Source organism: Poecilia reticulata, chromosome 5, assembly GCF_904066995.2.
Source record: "Poecilia reticulata chromosome 5, P_reticulata-male-v2, whole genome shotgun sequence".
Taxonomy (NCBI): Eukaryota; Metazoa; Chordata; class Actinopteri; order Cyprinodontiformes; family Poeciliidae; genus Poecilia; species Poecilia reticulata.
Window position 1 is genome coordinate 27,269,327 of NC_088834.1, and position 21,859 is coordinate 27,291,185.

General features: G+C 40.2%; 2 protein-coding genes across 4 annotated transcripts in view; both read left to right on the forward strand.

Moving 5' to 3' along the window:
- The first annotated feature begins 9,812 nt into the window (after positions 1–9,812).
- On the forward strand, positions 9,813–16,643 carry LOC145551750 (uncharacterized). 3 transcript variants are annotated; one of them, XR_014087649.1, is made up of 4 exons: positions 11,686–12,034; positions 12,951–13,062; positions 15,933–16,385; positions 16,453–16,643. XR_014087649.1 is itself a non-coding variant. In XM_081607384.1 (3 exons), the coding sequence occupies exons 1-3, from the start codon at positions 12,004–12,006 to the stop codon at positions 16,315–16,317; spliced, it is 528 nt and encodes a 175-aa protein (XP_081463510.1). In that variant the 5' UTR covers positions 11,688–12,003; the 3' UTR covers positions 16,318–16,643. The 3 variants fall into 3 exon arrangements, 1 of the variants encoding a protein (XP_081463510.1); XR_014087650.1 differs by lacking the exon at positions 11,686–12,034 and adding an exon at positions 9,813–10,530 and having other exon boundaries at positions 15,933–16,643; XM_081607384.1 differs by having other exon boundaries at positions 11,688–12,034; positions 15,933–16,643.
- A 3,362-nt stretch (positions 16,644–20,005) lies between these two features.
- sulf2a (sulfatase 2a) overlaps positions 20,006–21,859 on the forward strand; it is a 71,706-nt gene continuing 69,852 nt past the window's right edge. The window contains exon 1 of the mRNA XM_008410556.3: positions 20,006–20,089. The gene's annotated coding sequence lies outside the window, so the exon portion shown is untranslated. The remainder of the gene's footprint in view (positions 20,090–21,859) is intronic.

The following is a 21,859-nucleotide window of genomic DNA, read 5'->3' on the forward strand; positions in this document are numbered from 1 at the left end:
GGGACGATAAGAAAAAAAAAAAGCAAAAACAAAAGAGGGTTCCAACACTTTCTCCTGCCACTTTTAAGTGTTTGGCTCAAACAGATGAGAAGGATTGGGGTTTTAAAGTGTTTGTTTGGATGACTGCTTCATATAATCCCGCAAACACCCTGATGTAAAAATCAGGTGATAGTTTATAAATCCCAAATCAGCCTGGCGGCGCTCATGCTGCCGAGCAGAGAACCCTTGATCCGCTCGTGTAATCTCTTGACGACAGCTTGGTCAGAGGTCTGCTCCGCGTTCCAGTGGTGCTCCCCTCCCACGGTGCCGAGGTTAAAGCCCAGTTAACCTCATGCGTTCGACAGCATTCCAGGGACCGTCAGCTGTTTTTCCCCGCGGCGTCCCGTCGAGCGCCCCGTGCCTCGACGCTGAGAGAGACGAGACGGAGTTGAGGGTTAAGGGGGCAAGCCTGTCGAGATGTTTCAACAACCATTTAGTCAAAACCTGTACTCATGTAGCGTCTGAGATGGCTGCCATAACTGGAAAAGGCACCAGGAGTGAGGAGGAGAGCTGTGTTTTGGAGGATCAGCTGGGATTTGTGTGTGTGGGACTGTGTAAATAGGTGTTACATTTACGGTGTTTGTGTCCACTAAAAACAAGGACTCACTCATCTGTTCACACAGAGAGCTAAACAGAAGCATAAAAGGCCTCTTTTTAATTCACGGCTAAATGACACGCAGGCAAATAGACATACTTAGTTACCACCAGTCCAGTTTTTTTCCCCCCTTCTCTTCACCTGTTTATTCAGAGGCTGTTTGCCTGTTTGAACAGCTTAGACTTTAGCATGTTATGCTATCGTCCGGTATTGGGTATGGAAATGGATGCGGGCCTCTCCTCTTTGTGCTCCTGACGCTACGTTGGGTTTGGATGTGTGCGACTTGCTCAAAAAACTTTGTTTCTCCCTCCAAAATAACTCTCTCTCTCTCTCTGCTCCAACAAAGTACAATAAGAAATCTGGTTTTAAGTGCATGTTTGTGGTCTGCATTGCTTACTATATATGGGCCTAGCCTCTTAAGTTCAACGTCTAATTATGTGTTGAGCGCTGATGGGAAAAGGGCTGCGCAGACACACACGCGCACACGTTCAGCAGGAATCTGTAATTGTGTGAATGGATCCTGGAGTGGATGTGAAAGTTTTGGGATGCAGGGTGCAATTGAAGGAATGCCCTGGTGCCAGTGAGACTCGGGAGCAGGACGGCAGACGAGCTGCGGTCGAGCTAAATGAGGAGAGGCGGCTGGGTTTATGATGCAGAGCCGCGCTGCTCTCTGTTCTACAGGCGGCTGTACGGTGGGTATCGTCCATGTCTTGAGCGGCGCCTACAGTTGAAACCAGATATTTACATATGCTAATTAAAAAAAAACAAGCATTTTTTTTTTTTTTTTTTTTTTTTTTTAAGATGTTCTGACACTAAGCCAAACTTTTCCTGGCTTATGTCGGTTAGGATTACAAAAGCAGGAAACGTCAGAGCAAGAGAAAAAATTGTTTTAAAAAAATGTAATGAAATTCAGAAGGTTAGGTCGATTTCCTTAGTAACTGGGTAGGATTACAACTGTGGGTGTTTTCATGCCTGATAGTCCAGTAGACTCGGTTCGATTAGGGACTAAGATTGGAACATTTGCTACATTTTCACTTGGTGACTTTGGCTTCCAGGCCACACTGTGTCAAATAAATCAAACCCTTTGACAAAACCTGTTCCCTCTCTCGCCTGTGGTGGCGCTGCACTGAGAACTACCGAAGGAAACGACACAGAAACCTCAAAAGAAGACACTGACGGAAACTCAAAAGTCAGATTTTAGCGGCTGTAGTGTTTCTCTTTTGTGTTTGGCGCTCGACATGCGCATTTGTTTTGGTTGTATTTTCCCAAACAAAATTTCCTCCAGGCAACTTGCTGTTTACATATGCATTCAAACTACACCAGAGTTCATTTCCGCCGAACCAAGACATTGGTTTTAAGGCGGAGTTTGGTTGCGCATTCACAGCGCTCCAAATGAACCGGACTTTCTTCTCAAATAAACTATCCATCCATTTTCTTTACACCCCTGTCCCTAATTTTGTCGGGAGTTGTGCTGGTGTCTATCTCCAGCGAGACATTTCGGTCGAGAGGTGGGGTATACAAAAATTTTTAAAATGACAGAAAATATCTCAAAAACTTGGCTTTTATTTAAATAATTCCTTCCGTGATTTGACCTAAATTCAAAGTCGAAATTAATAGGAGCTGCAAAACAAGCTCGTCAAAAAAGATGGCAGTTCTTGGGTGAGCTAACATCACTGTCAATTTTCGACACACAAGGAGTGCATTGTTAAAAAAAATAAATTAAGGTTTTCCCAAAATCAGAAAATGTTATTAATTGATCAAATTGATTTATCCTACTGTGACGTCATCATCTGGGGTTTTCTGAATAATTTTAAGGCATATGAGAATAAAAGTACATTTAAACTTTTAGTTTTGCAAAAAATAAATGAAATATTCTGTTTCACAATTCTGGTATTTAACAAGTAGAAATGACCTCAATAATCTAAACTGATCTAAACCAGGAAAAGTTTAGTCTGACTTGACGTCAGATGGAGAGAAAAAATGAAAAGTTGTGAGTCCTTTCATACAGTAGTACGCTAAATGTGGGGCTCCAGCTGTGCATACAAATGCAAAAAGGAAGGTAAAAGAAAGGTGAACATGGAAAAGGGTAGTCACTTCTTTTTTTTTTTCTTTAACAGTTTCCATTTTAAACAGGCAGAGCGGGGAGGCCATTTAAAGACGTAAGGCTGTTCGGCGGGCTCATCGGCGTCCGTCTGTCGCTGGCCGGCCTGCTCTGGGGGTCCGGGCGGAGGGGTTTTGTGGCTGCGGTGCTGCCTGAGGCCTGGCTGGGCTGATTTACAGGCGGCGTGGGGACATGTGTTGGGGATACTCCCAACGCAGCCTGGTGGGGGCCAAAGCGCCCACTCTGCTGCTGCCGGAACATCTGGAGTCTAGACTCAGTGGCTCTGCTGAGCGCCTCGCTCCCTTCCTTCTCCCACATCCATCCATCTATCCATCCCTCTCTGCCTCAGCTACTCGCCCCCTCCAAACCCTGCGAAACTCAGCTTTCAGTCACAGTGTTTGTGTAGCTGTTTGGATTGGAGGGAGCGGGGGTAGGGGGGTACGGAGAAATAACTTTTTTTTTTTTTAACCTCTCACGTTTTCATGTCACTTGCCTTTTCTAACCCCTCTGTATTGTTCTCCCCTTTGTCAGTCTTGTCCAAACTCCAGCACATCTGATGAAGGACACAACAGCCAGAAAAAAAAAAAAAAAAACGGGAGAGAGGATCATGAAGCACATGTGGAAGATATCATAGAGAGGATTGTTATTCCCTTCGCTCTAAAGGCTGGAGCCAAGTGTTCACAGAGGGACCCCTCCAGTGGTCTTTCAACCGATTGGCTCCCAAGCCAAAGAGCGGTCACATAAACACATTGGCTCTGACATACATATTAAACAGCTGTGATAAACACGATACCTCCCCCGCCCCCGGGGGCTCGAGCACACGCCGCCTTGTTTGAAAGGTGGCTCCTGTTGGGTTCTGTCAGGACAAATGTTCCTTATTCTGTTGATGACCTGGTGCAACATCCAGCCTGACGCTCCAGCTCTCTGTCCTCCCTTCCTATACCTTCCTGCTTTAAATATAAACACCCACTTCTCTTTCTCCACCGTCCATCCGTCCTTATTTGGCCTCACACTGACACACGAGAACAGCTCCTTAAAGGTACAAAAAGCAGAGAACGCTTGCCAGATTTAGAAAATACAGTTCCCCTTTTTCTATGTTCAGCATGTACAAATGTAATATGCAAACGCAGAACCTTTTATATTTATATAGTTATTCACCTACGTCAATCTTTTTGGGATTTACTCTACCTTGCAGAAGTATTCACTCCCAGTGAACTTTCTTCTTCATCAGTGCATTTGATTGGGATTAACAAAAATCAGATGTGGGTAGAGAAAGCAAAAATTGTACCAGCGTAAGAACAGCACGACTGCAACATGCTTTTATTAAAGTAAAAGCAAAACTTTCCAAGAAATTACTCAAGTAAGAGAGGAAAGGTACTGAGTATCAAACAATTACATCAGCAGACGGACCAAAATATAAAGTTAGTGGAAATATTGGTATTTTTAAATACAAAATAACAGAATCGGGCAAAAGTAAAATTTTTCCAAATTATTTTCTTTCAGGGTTAAACTTTAGAATTTTTAACAAATACTGCAACTGAAAACTGCAGCTGAATTTTTGGTCGCAACAAACCTGTTCTTCATTCAGTGAAGTTACTCTCAGTGCACAGAGTATCCAGAAATTTTACTCAAGAGTAGCGATACTTCATAAAAAAAAATGACTCAAGTTAAAGTAAAAAGTACAGCATGGTAAAAGTACTCATAAAAGTAATTTTTTTTTTTCCTTAAAAAATTGCTAAAGTAAATATAACTGAGTTAGTTAGTACCCAACTCTGGCAAAGTATGGTGTATAATAATGAAATGGAAGGAAAACGATATGTACCTTCACATTTGTTTTTTCATAGACAAAGTGTAGATTGCATCTTCAATACTTTGTAGCACCATTTTATTTTCTGCAAACAGAGATCCAAATCTTTTGGAGTATGGTCTTTATAAGATTAGCACATGTAAGTCCTAAAATGTTGGTCCATTCTTTATAAAGTAGCATAAGATCAGTCACACTGGATGAAGACGGTCAGTGATAATCTCTTGCCTTTTTTTGTATAGCAAGTTAATTTTGGTCTCATTTTATGATAATTTAGTATAGGGGGTTGAATCCAGATGCACACCACACTTTCCAGATTGTTTTCATTAAAAAGCTCATTCAAAACTATGCATACTGCTACTTATTTGTCACAATTATGTGCTAGTTTGTGCTTCATCTCCTACATGAAACTAGCAGAACATACTAATGGTTTTTATTGTAACATAAAAACGTTCAAGCGGTTTGAATGCTTTTACGTCGTTTGGGGAGTCTTAAGGGAAAATTAGGCTCTAGCTGGGATTGTTATGCAAATTATAGATTGTTCCTGACGGTGTCTGTTTTAAATTTCAGGCCTGGCTCTCCGGTAAACAGCATAAATCAGGGTTTCCCTTTGGCACAGGACGAAAACTGCAACGGCGCTTTTCCTCTCCAACAGTGGAAAACTTGTGACAGAATCGACCTCTTTCGGAGAGGCAGGCGCCACAGGCGCTCACGGCGAGGAAACTTTACGTTGCTTTACGTGAGCGTCTCTGTTGTTGTTGTTGTTGTTGTCGTCGTCGTTCTTCACTGCGTTACGACATTCACGCCACGTCCTACCCTGCATGGGGGGAGAAGACCCTGTTAAATTATGCATTACTGGTAAACAGGTCTACGTGATATTCTCCACAAAGCTGCAGCCTGATTGCCTCCCCTCCTCTGCCCCGAAATGGAACAAACTGTACAGCCACTTTAGGAGAAAACAAGGCAATCCTCATTTAAGTGAGGCGTCAAGAGAAGGAGCGACTACTGATTGCATCTGGGCAGCGCTGGTTGGTGTTTGCCTTCTCTGGAAGCCATTAGGAGAAATGGTTCCCCTGCTCTCCTCTCCATTCTCACGTTTCACTCTCCTGGTTGAACCTTTGCGCATCCCTCTCTCACCACCTGTATCAGCTCCGGTTCCCACCCTAGTTCTTTTTTTCTGTTGTTGTTGTTGTTAGAGGACAGATGCAGAGGGCAAAAGATGGGAGGAAGACACCAGATACACAAGAGGGAGGGAGCTTTGCATGACAGACAAAGAGAACAAGTTGTCCCGAGTGCTCGGTGTGACCTCAGCTCTTCGGATTACAGGTGCGAACTGTCGGCGCGGCTCCCACCTGCGTCAAGGCCACAGGGACAGAGCGGCTCGCGTGAAGAACTCTGTGAACCAAACTTTTGAGCGCTTTACTGACACATACTGTATGTAAAAACAAAAATGTTGATGACAATGCTACTTTTTGGTAACTGAAGCTTTATATTCAACAGTTTTCCCACAGATATTCTGAATAGGATTCGGGTTTGGACCGGGGGCGGAGCCAGAAATACTTCATGGGCCCAATGCTAGCAACTAATGCTAGTAACAACAACATTAGCAAAACATCTGTATTTTCCAAATAATCTACTAAATACAGAAAATATTATCTTGAATTAAATGAACATACTCCTACAATAATATATTTATGCAGTCTGAGCATATTTAGTTTAGGTTTTTTTTCTTTATATTTCATAAATATATGGCATTAAACATATTCCAGGGAGTGAGTGGAAGTACAAATTTATCAAAACTCCCTGTCCTTAATCTGCTTAAATGATATTTCACTGCTGTCACCAACTACTGTTTCAGAGTGGGACCTGGTCTGGACTTTGACTGGACCGTTCCAGCAGCTGAACATGCCTCTATCTAAACCACAGGTGTCCATCTAGAGGGTCAAGATCACAAGTTAAAAGTGCTCGCTTTCTCTAAACAATTGACTTTCTTTCTGAATTATTCTGTTTTCACCTGCCACATTTTACATGCAACATTTTAAAGACACAACCAGAGCAGTTTGAATCAGCAACTCACTGTGGATGTGAAATGTAAAAAGTGCCTTGGGTGTTTGATGATTTTAGAGAAAGGAAACAATCAATTCCCTAATTTGGGTGAATCAGTTGTTTTCTAATTATATTATATATTGTTTTTTTTGTTTGTTTGTTTTTAATGATCATTTTATGTTTGGCATCAAGAACAAGATACTCCTTTTTCTTCAAAAACGTTTGCTCTACTTAGTCGAGTTTAAAAATTAGCCCACAACAGGGATTAAATCAAAATGGCAGGAAAAAACCTCACCCAAAATATTGTTTAAACAGCCCTGATCTGTATTAAGTGCCTCCACTGGACAGTCAGATTCGTACCACTCTTTAATTGCCCCAGACCAGATTTTGGACCCACTGGTCTAAACCAGTTTATTATTGTTCAGACTGTCAGCTTAGAGTCATTATCCTGCCGGAAGGTGAAGCTATGAGGCAGTTGTAATTAGCTCCATTTATTCTCATTATTTGTTTGCACAGAGACGATGTACAACATTTTATTAACTTTTTTAAAAGGAGAGATGCATGGCACCAGGTCATAGTGACTAAAATGCTACACCTGCAGTAACTGGGCAGGTTGATGTAATCAAGTATGATTCAACAGATCACGAATTGGTGAAAAACCATAATAATAATTAATTACACACATTATTATAATTCATTATTCCGATCTCACTAAAAACCAATCAAACTACAAATCGACAGAAACAGACAATTTATAAAACAATTCGATGTGAATTCATCAATAATGGACACAAATCTATTTATTTAACTAAATGTGCAAACATTTTGTGTTATATTTATTGTTTATCTTCTCATCAGCTCTGACCAGATTTCTTCTCCCTACTGCCAAGAGTCATGATGCTGCCACTACCATGCTTCATGGCAGTGAAACACAATGTGGCTTCCTCCACTGCACTGCGTTAAACACACAGTCCAAACAGTTTCGTTTTGGCTTCATCTGACCAGCACACAGTTTCCCACACTTTTGCTGTGTGTGTGTGTGTGTGTGTGTGTGTGTGTGTGTGTGTGTGTGTGTGTGTGTGTGTGTGTGTGTGTGTGTGTGTGTGTGTGTGTGCGTGAGTGCGTATGTGTAAACTGCAAGCAGGACTTCTTTAACAAAACATCTTAACTGACACTGGGATTAAATTACACTCCATTGGATTTATAGGCGATTTATTACCAGTCAGGTGCACTGTATTTAATTTGGATGCACCAGAGTGAAATTGGCTTAAGCATAAATACACATTACACATGAACAGGCTACATACACCACAGTCAGCTTTTAGTTTCAAACTAATAAATCTGCAAGGATGAGGGAATTTGTCCTTCTGTTGCACAATAAGGCATCATCCCGCTGGCTGGGCAGGGCAGGTGTGTGCTGATGGTGTGTTGAGACCCGCAAATTGGCACCAGATCACGTGTGAATCATCAAGCTTACCAAAGGCCAACACAATCGTCTGCACAAGCGTTCCCAGCGTCCCACCGGGAGAGGCTCAATAGACTTAGTGGTGCACAAGGGCTGGTTTTAGCTGTGTTTGTGTTCACAGAGTTGGGCAAATAAAAGGTTTAACTCAGCTATTAGGGTAAACCATCCAACCAATAGCAGGGAAAGAGTCATTCACGTACGGTAACGGTTTGACTTCTCATGAAGGGACGATGATGGCGAGGAGGCAGGGCAAAGAAAGGTGACTACTTACCAGTAATGTGAGTAAGAGGAATCACACGTAAATAGTGTTATTTTGAGTAGAGGAACAATATGAGGCTGAACAATATGAGGCTGAACAATATGAGGCTGACCAAACAAGCGATTTCTATAAAGTGTAGTTGATTTATCAAAAAAAAAAGAAAAGCCAGAGCTCTGAAAACGCTGTGGTGCTGAAGTTAAACAGGATCACGGATGTTGTAATGCGCCATTGTGTTTCAATGGCAAAGAAAGAAACCTCAGATAATTTGTTTTGTTCAGTGATCTACACTCCTCATTGAGTTACTTTGTAAGGTGTAAATCTGCAACCGCTGGCACTTTAAGAGCCAATAGGGGAACAAGTTTGACATAGAACAAATCAAAAGAGGACTATCATTTCGTCGATAAAGTACTAAATGAATTTGGACGGCCTGCCTGCATGAGCGTCACCTCCAGCAGTTTTAGTGATGTCATGAGCTTTGGCACGTACTGTAGAACCTTACAGGACTTAACCTGTAAAACTGTACAGGCGAGAAATTATAATAACTCCTGTCACATCGCACAATGGAAGGTGCCAGACTGCATGACTTATTGCTGCAACGTTAAGCGTCCGACAGATCCAACCAAGCTTTTAGTCTATCAATAAAAGAACTGCAAGCTACGCATATCGACGTGCTCACTGTTAGACATGGATGCTGAAAGAAAGGAAGAGGGGAAGGAAGCAGGACGATCTCATGTCAGGGTAAAAAGGAGGAGAATCGGCAAACAGAAGACGCTGCTAGATGGTTAGCAGGATGATTTTGGTGGCGGCAGCATTAAATCGCCTGTTGCCGCGTCTGCCGTGCTAAACGAGCACAGACCACCGATTCAAGCTCAGGGTCAAAGATTTTCTTTCTCTGTGAAGGAGTTTGGCTACTGCGGTCAAAAATCGCCCAATGTGAACCCAGGTATTTGTAGGCCATGAACCTACAGTTCTGCAACCCCAGCTGCAGGATGTGAAAGTGTCCAAATGTGGCCTCCATCAGAAGGTCACTTTATAAGCCTGCAGATTATTTGATTGAATTCATAGAAATCAGAATATATCAACAAAACAAAATGCGTTTATTGACTTTTGTGACAAGAAAAACATTTGGTCGCTCCCTTCTGTTGGTCTAAAGCTCAGAGAATAAATATTTTCAAAATTGAGCTTATTGAGCTTATTTGGTTTGGCACACCAAATGTTGCACAGACAGGGTGAAAAATCTGGAACAGTCTCACAGTCTGTCAGCCACAAAAAGACACATCGGAGCGGCCTCGTTGACAGGCAACTTGCTTTTCTAGCACTCGCCAAACCGGACCCTTCAGGAGCAGAAAGGGCCTGTGAAGGTATCAGCTCTGTAACAAATGGCTGTAAAAACTACTTCATGAAAGTACAGTGAGATGGCCGGGTTTTGAAAATGCAGCTCTTTACTGTGATCTGAAATGCGTATGGAAAGTATATGGGATGTTATTGGACATGTTATTTATTGTAAACTTTAAATTAAAACTTTACATTAACTCTGGCCTGTTAATATTCGCCGGCTGGAGGCCGACATTAACGGGCCAGAGGGCGGAACCAACGATGACTTTCACCGGGTAAGTACTTTTTAAAAAAACATTGTATTGCAGTTTTGTGTTTGGGGAAAAAAATATATTTTATGTAGTTACATTGAGCTACTGTTGCTTCTATTGCATTGTTTGCCTAAGCTAACTTACAGTAAAATTGTAATAAATTTACAGTAAGACTGCAATGAAATTACAGTAAAACTGTAATAAGATTACAGTGCGGCTATACTGTAAAAAAGTTACAGTATCTGGCTGGCAACCATGCTGCCAGAAAGTTACTGTAAATTCTACAGTGACTTTTTCAACAGTGAAAGCCAAGTGCTTTACTGGCTGCAAACATCCCCGGTGTGCTAACTTGGTCTCTAACAAACTATCCTAGCAGGGGTCTTTACATCTCTGTTATGACATCGCCAATGGCCTGTTGTCTGCAGGTGCCACTTAACCTTTCACTCAACTCTCCTCGTTTCCCTGGCTCCGTTTCCCCCTCGGTGAGCCTAATCCTGCAGTCGACTCGCTCGGTCCGGGGCCGCGATGGAGTGAAACCATCTGGGATCTATCTATCACCAAGCTGCTGTTGCCATCTGTGATCTCAGCAACCCTTTGTCACGTTCGCAGTAATGCCTGTAATAACACTTCTGCCGGTAATGACAACAACAATTCTCAGAGACATATTTAAAAAGATCATGGGCTTCTCTCCGTATAGGTGTGGCCTGTTGTTACAGGCTCCACGCCGCTCCATGGGAAAACTGAAACCCAGCTGAGGGAGCGAAGATGTTGTTCGCCCTTCGTAGCGAGTGGCGGTGCGCTTTCTAGAGGAAGGATGGTTTAGATGAAACGAGCAGGTTAGAGGAGGTGTTGTTATGAGACCGTCCTTTTCCAGGAGCTCTTTGCCTTTAGGGGGGAAAAAATAAATAAATAAACACATGGCCTTGATGTTGACTTAAGGAGACATGATCCACAGGTTATTACTGCTCTCTGCTTTCTCTCGCTCTCCCATGACTCCTGGATGAGTTTATGTAAGCTAAGCAGATTGCCTCCCGCCTGTCTAAACCCCACACACGCACGCACGCACACACACACACACAGACACATTAGCCTCCAGGGCAATGGAAGGCAGATGCTGCTGTCATATCTCATTTACACCTATTGCTGTGCAGCTGTAATGGATAGATGGTGAGTGTTTGTGATACAAGTCTTTGCAAGCTGACATTTCCCACCTGAAGGAAGGTTTCAGCATACCTGATTTACTTGCTTGAAATAACAAAAAGAGACAAATACATCTTAGATATTTACAGATGGATTTAAAAAGGTATACGATTTGTAATTCAGATTTTATTTGGATAAAAAGTCCAATAATGGTGATGAAGAAAGAAAATATGTTTGCACAAATCTCACTGTTCTGTTTGTTTCGCAAACATTTGGGAGAAAAAAAAGGGGCTTTTTTTCTGAACGCTGTCACAAAACTAAAAGGCCTGAAAAACTGATTGGACCAGAGCTAAAGATGAGAAGACGGTGAGCTGGTGGCGCCATCTTGTGGCCGATATGAAACAACTACCACCTCAGTGGAAGCATTAAAACAGCTTTATAATGGGACCCTGATCTTTTTCATCTGTAATATTACACTAACAAAAAAATAGCAGAAAGAATAACATTCTTATTTACTGGCACTGCACTGCTTTATAAGAGATAAACCTCTGAGTGCATCTCATCTATACTCCGAAGTATAAGATTTCAACGAAACAAATGAACAAATACTTAACCCCGAAGTCAGAATTTAAAGTAGTCAGAGGTAAAACCATAATCTCAAAATCCAATATGTCTGAATAGCATTTAAAGCCTAGTGGGAACCATAATTAAGTAAGTCTATTAGCAGTTTCTTTTGAATCTTTTACACATTGCGATTCAACATCCTCTGCTGAACAAACCTAGCAGTTTGGAGAGTGTGGTAAAGAGGAGGATGTTGTTATCCATCATGGCTAACCCTGATCACCCTCAGAGCAGCCAAGTGTCTCCTTAAACACTTCTCCAACTGCGCTGCCATGGCAACAGGTACAGGAAATCACTCCTGCCTCAGGCCATGACAACGTTCAACAGTCACCTCTGACTGCAATGCAATGCCTCTTTTGCACTCAACTGTTTACACGGGTTTGTCATTCCTACTTCAAGCAGAAATGTATCTTTTGTGCATGTTGTTTGTATAAAGTATACTTTGTTCTTTTCTTATTATTTGTACTATGGATGAACTTATCTACCTGCTTACCTCATTATTATTTCTTGAAGATTTAGGATTGAAATGATCTGTTTCTTTTATCAATATGTTTCTTCAACTCTATAGTGAATCCGCTAGAGAATCTGAGGGAGCATAGTAACTTTTTAATAACATTTAAACAGAAAAATATTTTTTGTTTCAAAACTGACGATCTTTTTTTTTTTTTATAATATTTTTGAAAAATACCAGACTCATATCCTATCAGAATCAAACTTCTTTGTTGAGTGTAAATAATTCAAAATGTAAATTTTGCTAGCAGTATGAATAATTCCAGGCTTAACTGCATTTATCTAGCAAAGAAAAATGTTATTAGCTTGTATTGCCAATGACTTAACCTGGTTATAAAGTATCTCATCACGTTCTTTAATATCACTTTACTGAAATATTTTACATTTTGTTATTAAGAATGTATGTCAAGCTCCAACTTCAGTGTCAACATGCATATTTCTGGTGTATTGTTTTCCTTAGTTCTGATTCAGACTGTGATTTTTTAAAAAAGTATTTAGTCTTAAGAGTTTTATTGAAAGGTTTGATGAAGAAAAGGTCGATGTGCTTGAAAGAAAATACACCATTTTTGTTTGCTGGAGCTTAATAGCTCAACATTTAATTTGTTGGGGTTTGCTTGAAAATAATAGCAACCACAAGAAAACAAACCTTTCCAGATGTTTTTCTAGTTTTAAAATGTCACGGTAGGTGTAGCAGCATCAAATGCGACCCTGCTTCCCTGCCCAGGAAGCTGCGCAGCCTTAATTAGCCTGATTGGTAACACCTGCGCTCTTCTGGCTGCTCCAGGTCGTCATGGCGGCGGTGGAGAAGCTCTGCGGTCGGAAGAGGTCGCTGCGGGTTTAAGCTCGCTCGAACCAGAGGAGCTCTATAGCCGTTGTGCTAACAGGATATTTTGCAGGTGAGAACAGCTTGTCACTTGCCAAAAGAACACCGAGTGTCTCTGTTAGTGCGAAAGCACCCGAAACGTTGCTCCGTCGCTGAGCTAAACTTTTCTGGGTTTGAAAAGCAAGACATAGGCATAGGAGTCTGCAACCTGCGGCTCCGGAACCGGCTTTCCACAATATGGCTCTTGATAACTTGTAGAATCAACAATTAAAAAAGGAATAAGTATAGATACAATAATAAATTGGGATTTTACCATTTTTTTCTGCATTGAATTTACGCAGCGAAATTACTTTAAAAGTATCAGCGATAGTATTTTTTTTTCTTGTCATGTTGGAAACGGTATTTTGCCATAAACATCAATAATCAATAGGAGAAAATGTATCCATCCTCTTTTTGCATTTTTTTTTCTTTTTGTTATCTTAAAACCCAAAATTAAAGATAAAATAGTGGTTCTTTTAAAATGACCTAAAATTGTCTACATTTGACACTTTATCAAAAAAATATTCTCAAAAGCTAATGTAACAGTTGCTCTCTGGTTTGTAAATTTTGCAGACTCCTGACCTTACAGTTGTAGCAATCTCTCCAACAATGCAACAAAGATGGGTTCTACTTTAACACCTCAACACAGTCAGAGGCTTTCACTGCACTGATGCAGCATTTCAGGAAAAAGGAACCGGGTCAAGTTTTGAGTAAATGTAATGTATTATGCTTTAAACTTGTACAATAACCAAAATGTAACCAAAATTTTAGTCCAGCATGTTGTGAGCTGTGAAATGTTATCAGCAGTAGATGAGTACAAGAAGCTATTTTAGTTTTAATCGTTGGCTAAATGTGGCAAATGCATGGGTACCTCTCTGTGAATATTATTTTAACGTTGTACTGTTTCCACAAATAAATTCTGTTTGTAAGAATGAAGAACAAAATTCGATGAAAATACAAAAATGAAATAAAGCTATTACAATGCAAATGACCAAAGTAAAAGAAAAGAACAATGTGTTCTTAAAGAGAGGCTTAAACCTGAGTCATCGGATACACAAGCTGCCTAAGGATTAAGCAGACATATTATTTTAAGATCTTCTCTTTCATTCAAAGTGTGTGGATGTGCACCATTTGTCACCTGGACAACAGAGCGGTGAACCAGTTAGAAAGAGTTTGAGTCCAATTTGAAACTGTTTATTAGCTGGAGATCAGCTGGCAGAGAATGGTGTTTAAATAATAAAGCTGTTAAATCTGCAAAGAACATGATTAAATCCCAGTTTGAACATTAACCACAAAGTGATCTCTTGCAGAGTTATCTTGTTAGTGCTCCTTTACTTTGTCAGGTTATTGACGCAGTGCTGTCAGATCCCTCTGACCTTGTGTTGTTACCAAATTCCTTCGTCTCTAATTAAGAAGAAAACTTGTCCTTAGCTGCTACATCATCACTAAAGGAGTGCACCCTCTGGGTCCCTGCCAGGGTGAGTAAGAGGCCTCTTTGCACGGTTTTGCCTATGGGGTCATTTCTTTTCATAATCCAACCAGGGGATAAATCAAGGGAATGTTTAAGACATTTATGATTTACATGGGCCCTTGAATTACATTGTTAAAAACAGCAGATCTGAGGGAAATTATGCACAAATCCTACAAAAAAATCCCCCCAAAATTGGGGCATCTGATGACTATAGTCTGTCTCTTTTACTGGTTTAAATATTGTCTGTAAAATTAGTTGTATGAACAAATAATGAACTAATGGGGTCTGTATAATAACCCTTTCATCTGACTGCAGGTCCTTGAAATTGGTACCAATAGTCCATGTGGGATGTTTATGGATTCAATAAAGTGCATTACTTATAGATGGTTTGTCCTTAAAAGTTTTATTAAAATGTTTGAACAAAGCACTGGAGACATCGAGTGGCTCAACTTTCTTCCAAACTGCCGCAAGACTTTCCATCCGCAGAGAGGGACAGGCTGCTGTGATAAAATATTCCTTAGAGTTCCTCGGATTCTGTCCCTCTGTCTTGCTGTTTTCTTGAGAGAGAGAGACATCCACACCAACGTGTCTGTAATGTGACTCAGTCTGTTGTTGTGTTTTTTGGGACAGTTGTCTTGACTTAGTTGCCATAGAAAGGTCTTCCATCCAATCACTGAATTAAAATACATTATTCTCTTTATAGATTCCCCCAAGTCATTGGAGGGACTTGGCTCAAGAAAGATCTCAAAATAAAGAACAGTCTTGGTTTTGAAATCATCCACACATAACACACTTAGGAAATGAGCCATATTTTGGTACAGCTGTTAGGCCAAAGTTTATTTTCTTAAAGGAACAGCTAGGTTTCTTTCTTCTCAAGAAAAAAATGGCTGTCGTTTTCTCTTAATGAAGTTAATAACAGTGACATGTACCTTAATCTGTGAAAGTTGGGCACACAAATCGCTGCACTGTTGCATTGTGCTAAGTGGATTCTGATCATTTAGAAAATTAAAATTACTAATCCTCGGCAGCAGCGTTACAACATAAATACAATATGGAACAGAATCAGGTGCCACTGCTACAGAAGTCATGCAGGTATGACACTATAATGACTGGAGAATTATCCTTTCTCCAGCTAGGTTTGTATGAGGTCGAAGAAGAGTCGGTGAGTTGAGGTCATCAATTCCTTTTATTAAGACTAAAATGCAACGCTGGTCCATTTTTTTAATGCTGTCCTTACGGGCTAACAGAACAAAATGGCATCTAACAACAGTTTCTAGTTCTCTTTGTTAGCCTCCATCTAAGCTATGCCCTAAAGAAGACGTTCCCTAGCATGTCATTTGATTAAAACCTTAGTTGTGCGTGTGTGTGTGTGTGTGTGTACGAACATGCAAATAGGAAGTTGACCAAGGTGTCGGTGTGTTGCTTCTCCACAGGTTTGCTTACATAGACTGGCTAGGCCCAAACACCATGGACCCAGTGCCGGCTACCATTAGGAAACGCTTGACATCCTGCCCGGTCTCGGCCAGTTCCAGAGACGGTCCTCTCTTTACAGCGCTGCTGCTGGTTCCCTCACAGATTATGGCTTCGGACTCGGAATACGGCTGCTGGTCTTTGATCCTCTGCAGCCTCTATCGGATATGTGAGGATGACCTGGATGAAGTTCTTTCTCATCTCCATGCCCATCACCGACAGCCGAGTCTTCACCAGATCACCAGCTCACTGGTCCCTGGACTGGGCTCTGTGACCCCCGGTTGGCCTGCTGGGGGCTCAGGTGTTCTTGAACCATCTTCTGCAGTGATCGCATGCAGACAGAGATGAGGCGGTCGATGTAGCTAGCGTTGTAGCTGCAGGCTGACGTCAGGATAATCAGAGCTCCAAACAGCTGGGTAGGGTTGGTGTTGATGGTTTCCTTCTTGAAGTTGGTCAATCCTCAATGGATGACTTTCCCCACAGTGGCTGGTGAGACTCCAACTCTCCTTGTACTTGGAGGCAATGCTGAACGGCCCAGTGGGGAGATCATCATGAGGCGAGACAGCAGGCAGTGAACGCATCGCAGCTCTGTGTTGCAACCCCCTGGACACATCCCATAAAACTAAGCTATAATGTGTTTAGGTGATCAAACATCCAAAAATATGACATGGTTATGTTGTCCCACCACCAGAGCCTTCGCTCTGGTGGTGGGACCACCACCAGAGCGTTACTTCACTGAATGGCATAATGAGGTCATCGGGTCACAGGGAGTCCTCCCCTCCATGTTCTGGTGATGGATTCAGGCCTTAGATTTTGATGGCTCCAATTGTAATTTTGTTTCTCTATTTTCCAATCAATTTTCCAGAAACACCTGAGTTTTAATTCCAATTCCTTTTAACAAATTTAGTAGACCATACTTCGTATGTAATTTGGCCTGGAATAGGGCTTTCTCCTTCTCCCCCTGAAAATATGATCAAATTACCAATTTGGAGTCGATGTTATTGTTTGTAAGATCATTACTAAAGGACTAAAATATTGTGAAGTGTTTCAAGAGTTTTCCAAATCTACCATCTAGAGTTCAAGATGGAATATAAAATGTTTCAGATTTAACATTTTAGTGGTGCCAGTCTAAACCATTTTCTGATTAATTATCCTTATTTAATCACTGTATGTTGAGCTAAAAAGAACCAAGGTAATTGGATATAGTTAGGGTTTTTTTCCACAACAACAATGTGAGCTCCTTCTGTTAGGGAGCATGACCGCTGTTAAAATGTCAAAGCTTCCATTTAAAAACTATTTTATTTACTCAAACATGCATATGAGAGTGGGAGCCAGTTATAATCAATCAAGAGAATATTTGCCAATTATTGATCTGATTTTTGCATCACCAGCTAGAAGTGAAGTTTATACCTTTCAAGACTGAATTATGTAAACTTTGTCAGTATGGTTTGTTATTGTAGAGACTTGAAATTAAGAGTTAAACTAGGAGTACCTAAAAATATCTCTTGCTTTCAAAACAGAACAGTTTTGGGTTAGAATAAAAAAAACAAAAAAACTTGTAAACCTCTTTTTGAAATTTAATATTTACTTTCAATTCAGACTCACATTTGTGAAAATTTAGGCCTTTGTATTTAATTTTTTTTTAAAAGGACATCACCACTTGACATCATTATTGTCATTTAGTTGATTTTTCTCAAAGCCGACTCGACATCTGAATGGTGGGGAATGGGGAACCTTTTGAAGATGGCTTAAGAGAGACTGCTGCGTGAAAGTGTGTGTGGATAATTTCTAATTGAATTTTCCATCCAGTAATAGAACTGAGGAAAACAACGATAGTTATTTCATTTTGTTTTAAAATAGACACATTTATGTTGTGATACAAGCCATTTCCGTGGTTACAGGGATCAGTCACATTTTGTAAAATTTGGTTATAAAATTGCAATAATAGAAACCTCTGCATTGCAGAAATTATTAAATATTTATTTTTGATATTTTACAACATATGCTTTCACAAGCATAGGTGGCAAAAAGGGCATTTTACTTCACAGAGGGTATAAAATCCATTTTTTTCTGCCAACATAGTTATTGCATCTCTAGAAATAAGATTAAGTACGTAGTCAGCCTTACACCCCCATCCCCATTCCGCTCCCTCACAGACTGAATTAGGCTCAGTGTCTCTAAATAAAACACCCGCACTTCTAAAAACGTTATTTGTGGATTCTCTTAAAAATGATTTTGCTATTTCTGTGTGATGAATTATGGTAAAAATCAATAACATTTAATAAACAGCCTCTCGGGTTCTCTCTCTCCTCATCTTGCACACCGTGAATACATTTTAACCAAGAGGTTCTGTTCCTGTAGACGGTAACTCTGCAGTATCTCCTCTCATCTAGAAGTCTACCGGTGCTGCACTGTGAAGTCAATAAGCTAATTTTCAACAAAAAAAAAAAATCCAATCAAAGTTGAATAATGTCCAATTGATCTAACAGTTAAAACTTTTTTCTACAAAAAAATAATTTAAAACTGTTACTATACTGAAGCACAGCAAAATGTCAAGGATAGACATGATTTTACAGCTCTTTTGTAAGCTTTAAGTGTCAGGCCTCCTTAATACTAAGTGACCTTGTGAGTAACTCAGTGGGCACTAAGTAAAAGACATAAGGAGCAACAATGGGGAGAACAGATGTGTGCATTAGCCAGTTGAGGTAGTTGGGAACAAAGAGAGAGGACACGCTGGCACACACAAGGAGCATAAAGAGCGTAAATATAGCAGCAGCTGTCCTGTTTGCTTCCAGTGGAGGGCTTTATTGCAGATTAAAAAATATATTTGGAGTGCTGCCATGTAAAAGCTGACCCACTAAAACACCCATTTTCTATTGCACATTAATCAAAGAGTATGGGTGTTATTAGTCATCAGAAATGACAGTGGTGTGCAGCACAGGATGTGGACAGAAAAAAAAAGACTGTTTATTAAACTTTATTGATTTTTTTTCCTTTAAAGTACTCAGAAATGGCATGATGGAAAAAAATCTGCTTATTCTTCCTATACTGGAGAGTTTCCAAGAGTCCATAAATCTTGTTTTTTTGTGGACTTTGTGTGTCATTAAAAGATAGAAACCTTGAGTCTGTATACTGCAGATGGAGTAAAAGCTGCTCTGCTGTTAAAACTGCATATTGGCATTCTCTTTGTACAAAGGTTTTCGATAAGTGCAGTAAGACATTTTCTCTTCAGTGGACATTGTCTTTTGCTTTCAATTTCCTCTTTAAAAGTAAAAAAAAACAAAAAACAAAAAAAAAACATTGATCTTTTAATTTACTTTTTTTTTCAAAGCTTGAAAGGAAACTCACAACCGCCAGATAAATTTCCCAGTTACCGGACATCTGTGGTCATGCTTTTATTTTCCGTTTTAGGCTGGTTAGTCCTTATCTTTATAAATACTGGAAAAATTTGAGATAAAGTTTTTTTAATGTAATGTCCAAATTAAGCCCCACACAGATGTTGAAAGTCACATTTAGTTTAACCAAATGATCAAATCATTTTTGAACTACATTTAGTTATGCTTATATTTGTTTACCTGTTTCTTGGTTGAGTTGTCAAGTTTAAAAAGGTTCAGTATTTAAATGACACATTGACAAAAAAAAGCCCAAGTCTAAAACTATATGGAGTTGAATTTGTTTCAATTCAATGAAAAAAAAAATCTAAAACAAAATAATTTTTTTTAACTTTTGGAATTGGAATAACTTTTTTGTTTCAAACTAAAAACGAAAACTTATCTAAAAAACAAAAAACGTTTTGTTTAAAAAAAACTTTTTTTAAAAATTAAAATCACTAATTTTTGTCTCACGAAGTGAAAAAGTTATTTGCAGAACATAAACTTTTATTTGCGCGTGTCAGAATGTTTTGGTTGACAGCCTAAGTTTTTGACAGTCCCTTTTTTGATTGAACCCGAAGAGTTTTGATTGGTGGAAACATGAACATCTACAGACGAGCGATGCAAGATGTGTTCCTATTGGTTAGCGCTGACTAAAGCGGATGACTTACTTTCTGCTCTGTCAGAACTCTGCCTTGAACTGCAGGGTTTGCTCCCTCGCTTCAGTGACGGGACACAGAATGTGAATGGTAAGCAAGCTCCACAAAATTTCACGGTTAACGGCTACTAAAGTGTCCTGCCCTTTTTCAAAGAAGAAATCTTACATATCTTATGACGACAGTCGCATATCTTGTCTGCCTTGGTCCCTGTTAGCATATCATGCTAGCTAATGTTAGCATTAGGTAAAGTGCATAAACTAGGCTTGTGTAATGTTCGCCTGTCTTTATGTTGAATTCGTTAACCAGCGCACCTTTGTCGAGTGGCATTAAGCGTGGAAAATACCAAATGTATCTGGAGGAAATATGTGTTAAAAACTTACGTAATGCCTTCGTGTGTTTATTAACTAACAGCGAAGTCCTGTGTGTTTTCCCACTTTAGCTTTCCTGCTAGCTTTTTAAGTGAAAAGTTTTTTTCCTTTTTGTTTGAAACAAAAATATTACAATTGCAAAAGTTTTGAACACAACTTAATTTATTTTTTGATGGAATAATTGTGGAACACATTTAGGAGAGAGCTGAATGGCTCCATCATCAAGTCGTTCAGCTCTTGAAGCGGCACTGCAGCCCAGAACATTACGCTGCCTCAATGTGCTGCTGGAGTAATTATGGCTCCTCCTGGGAAGGTTCAGTCCTGTGATGTGTTTTCTTTATGTGTGAATGATTGCCTTCGCTGCGCGTCACTAGGACCCCAAAGCCTTTGTAACCCCTTCTAGACAAAATTCAACCCAAAATGTGGATAACAGTTAATTCATGATTTAATAGTGGAAAATATATTTATCTTAGCAAAACACCAGATTGGCCTGAGTTCCTTTTTCTTTTCCATTGGTAAATAAAAACATTACTCATTACTTGGGTTATTTTTATCTGACATCAAAATTAGTTTGATTTGAAATGGGTAAAGGGGTGACTTTATCTTCACTGCAGTGAAGCTCTTTGACTGTCGATCTTATGGTTTTGTGGTCAGAAGGTGATTTAATCCCCGGCCTCAGCAGCCTCCAGTATGAGTAGGTGTGTGTGTGAATTGAATGAAATAAGGTATTATAAATTGTGTATGGGGATAGAAAAAAAAAAAGTCCTTTAACGTTATCTTACAATTCAAGGTTACAGGCATATGCCGCCTTGTAGTACCTATAATTTACCAAAATCCTGTAATACCCACACCTTCCTGGTGCTTAAAACTAATTCCAGAGTCTTGTATTTGTGTAGAAGCAATTAGGACTACGTGATTAACTTATTGGACTCCAATATACGTGACATTTAACTCCTCCCGCTCTCCTTTTCAGACGCGTTCATGTTTTCAGATCGTCTCGAGAATCTCTCACTCTCTCGCCAGTCTCACCGTCGTTTTGCTGCGAACACAAAGTTGTCTCTGCTCCGTTGACGAGCCTTTGTTTCTCCCAGCGTACCCTCCCACCTATCCATCTGTGCTCTTCCTTGGCTGACTTTGTGTCTCTCCTCTGAGTGTGTTCCAGCCATATTGCAGCTTGAAGTCTCTCTCTCCTTCTAATGAGCCAATTGTTCCCGTGTTTTGTTCCCCCCAGGGAGCGTGGCGCAGCTAACAACATTCTGCTCACAACCATTTTAAAACATATTCACTGCACTGGGGAGGGATCGGGGCCAACAAAACAATAATGCCTTGGAGCACGTACCAAAAAAAAGAAAAAAAAAAGACAAATGTGTTAATGACAGTCATACCAGCAAAGTGACAGCACATTGTTTTTCTGTCAATTAGACCTTGGTTATTCAAAAGAAATTTGCAACTCCCCGCAGAGTAAACGGCGTGGCATCTCCCGGCCCTGCTG

Coding starts and splice junctions, on each gene's coding strand:
- LOC145551750 (XM_081607384.1), top strand. CDS start 12,004: ATGCCTCTTTTGCACTCAACTGTTTACACGG. Junction 12,035..12,950: donor GCACTCAACTGTTTACACGG/GTTTGTCATTCC, acceptor TGGCTGCTCCAG/GTCGTCATGGCGGCGGTGGA. Junction 13,063..15,932: donor GCTAACAGGATATTTTGCAG/GTGAGAACAGCT, acceptor GCTTCTCCACAG/GTTTGCTTACATAGACTGGC.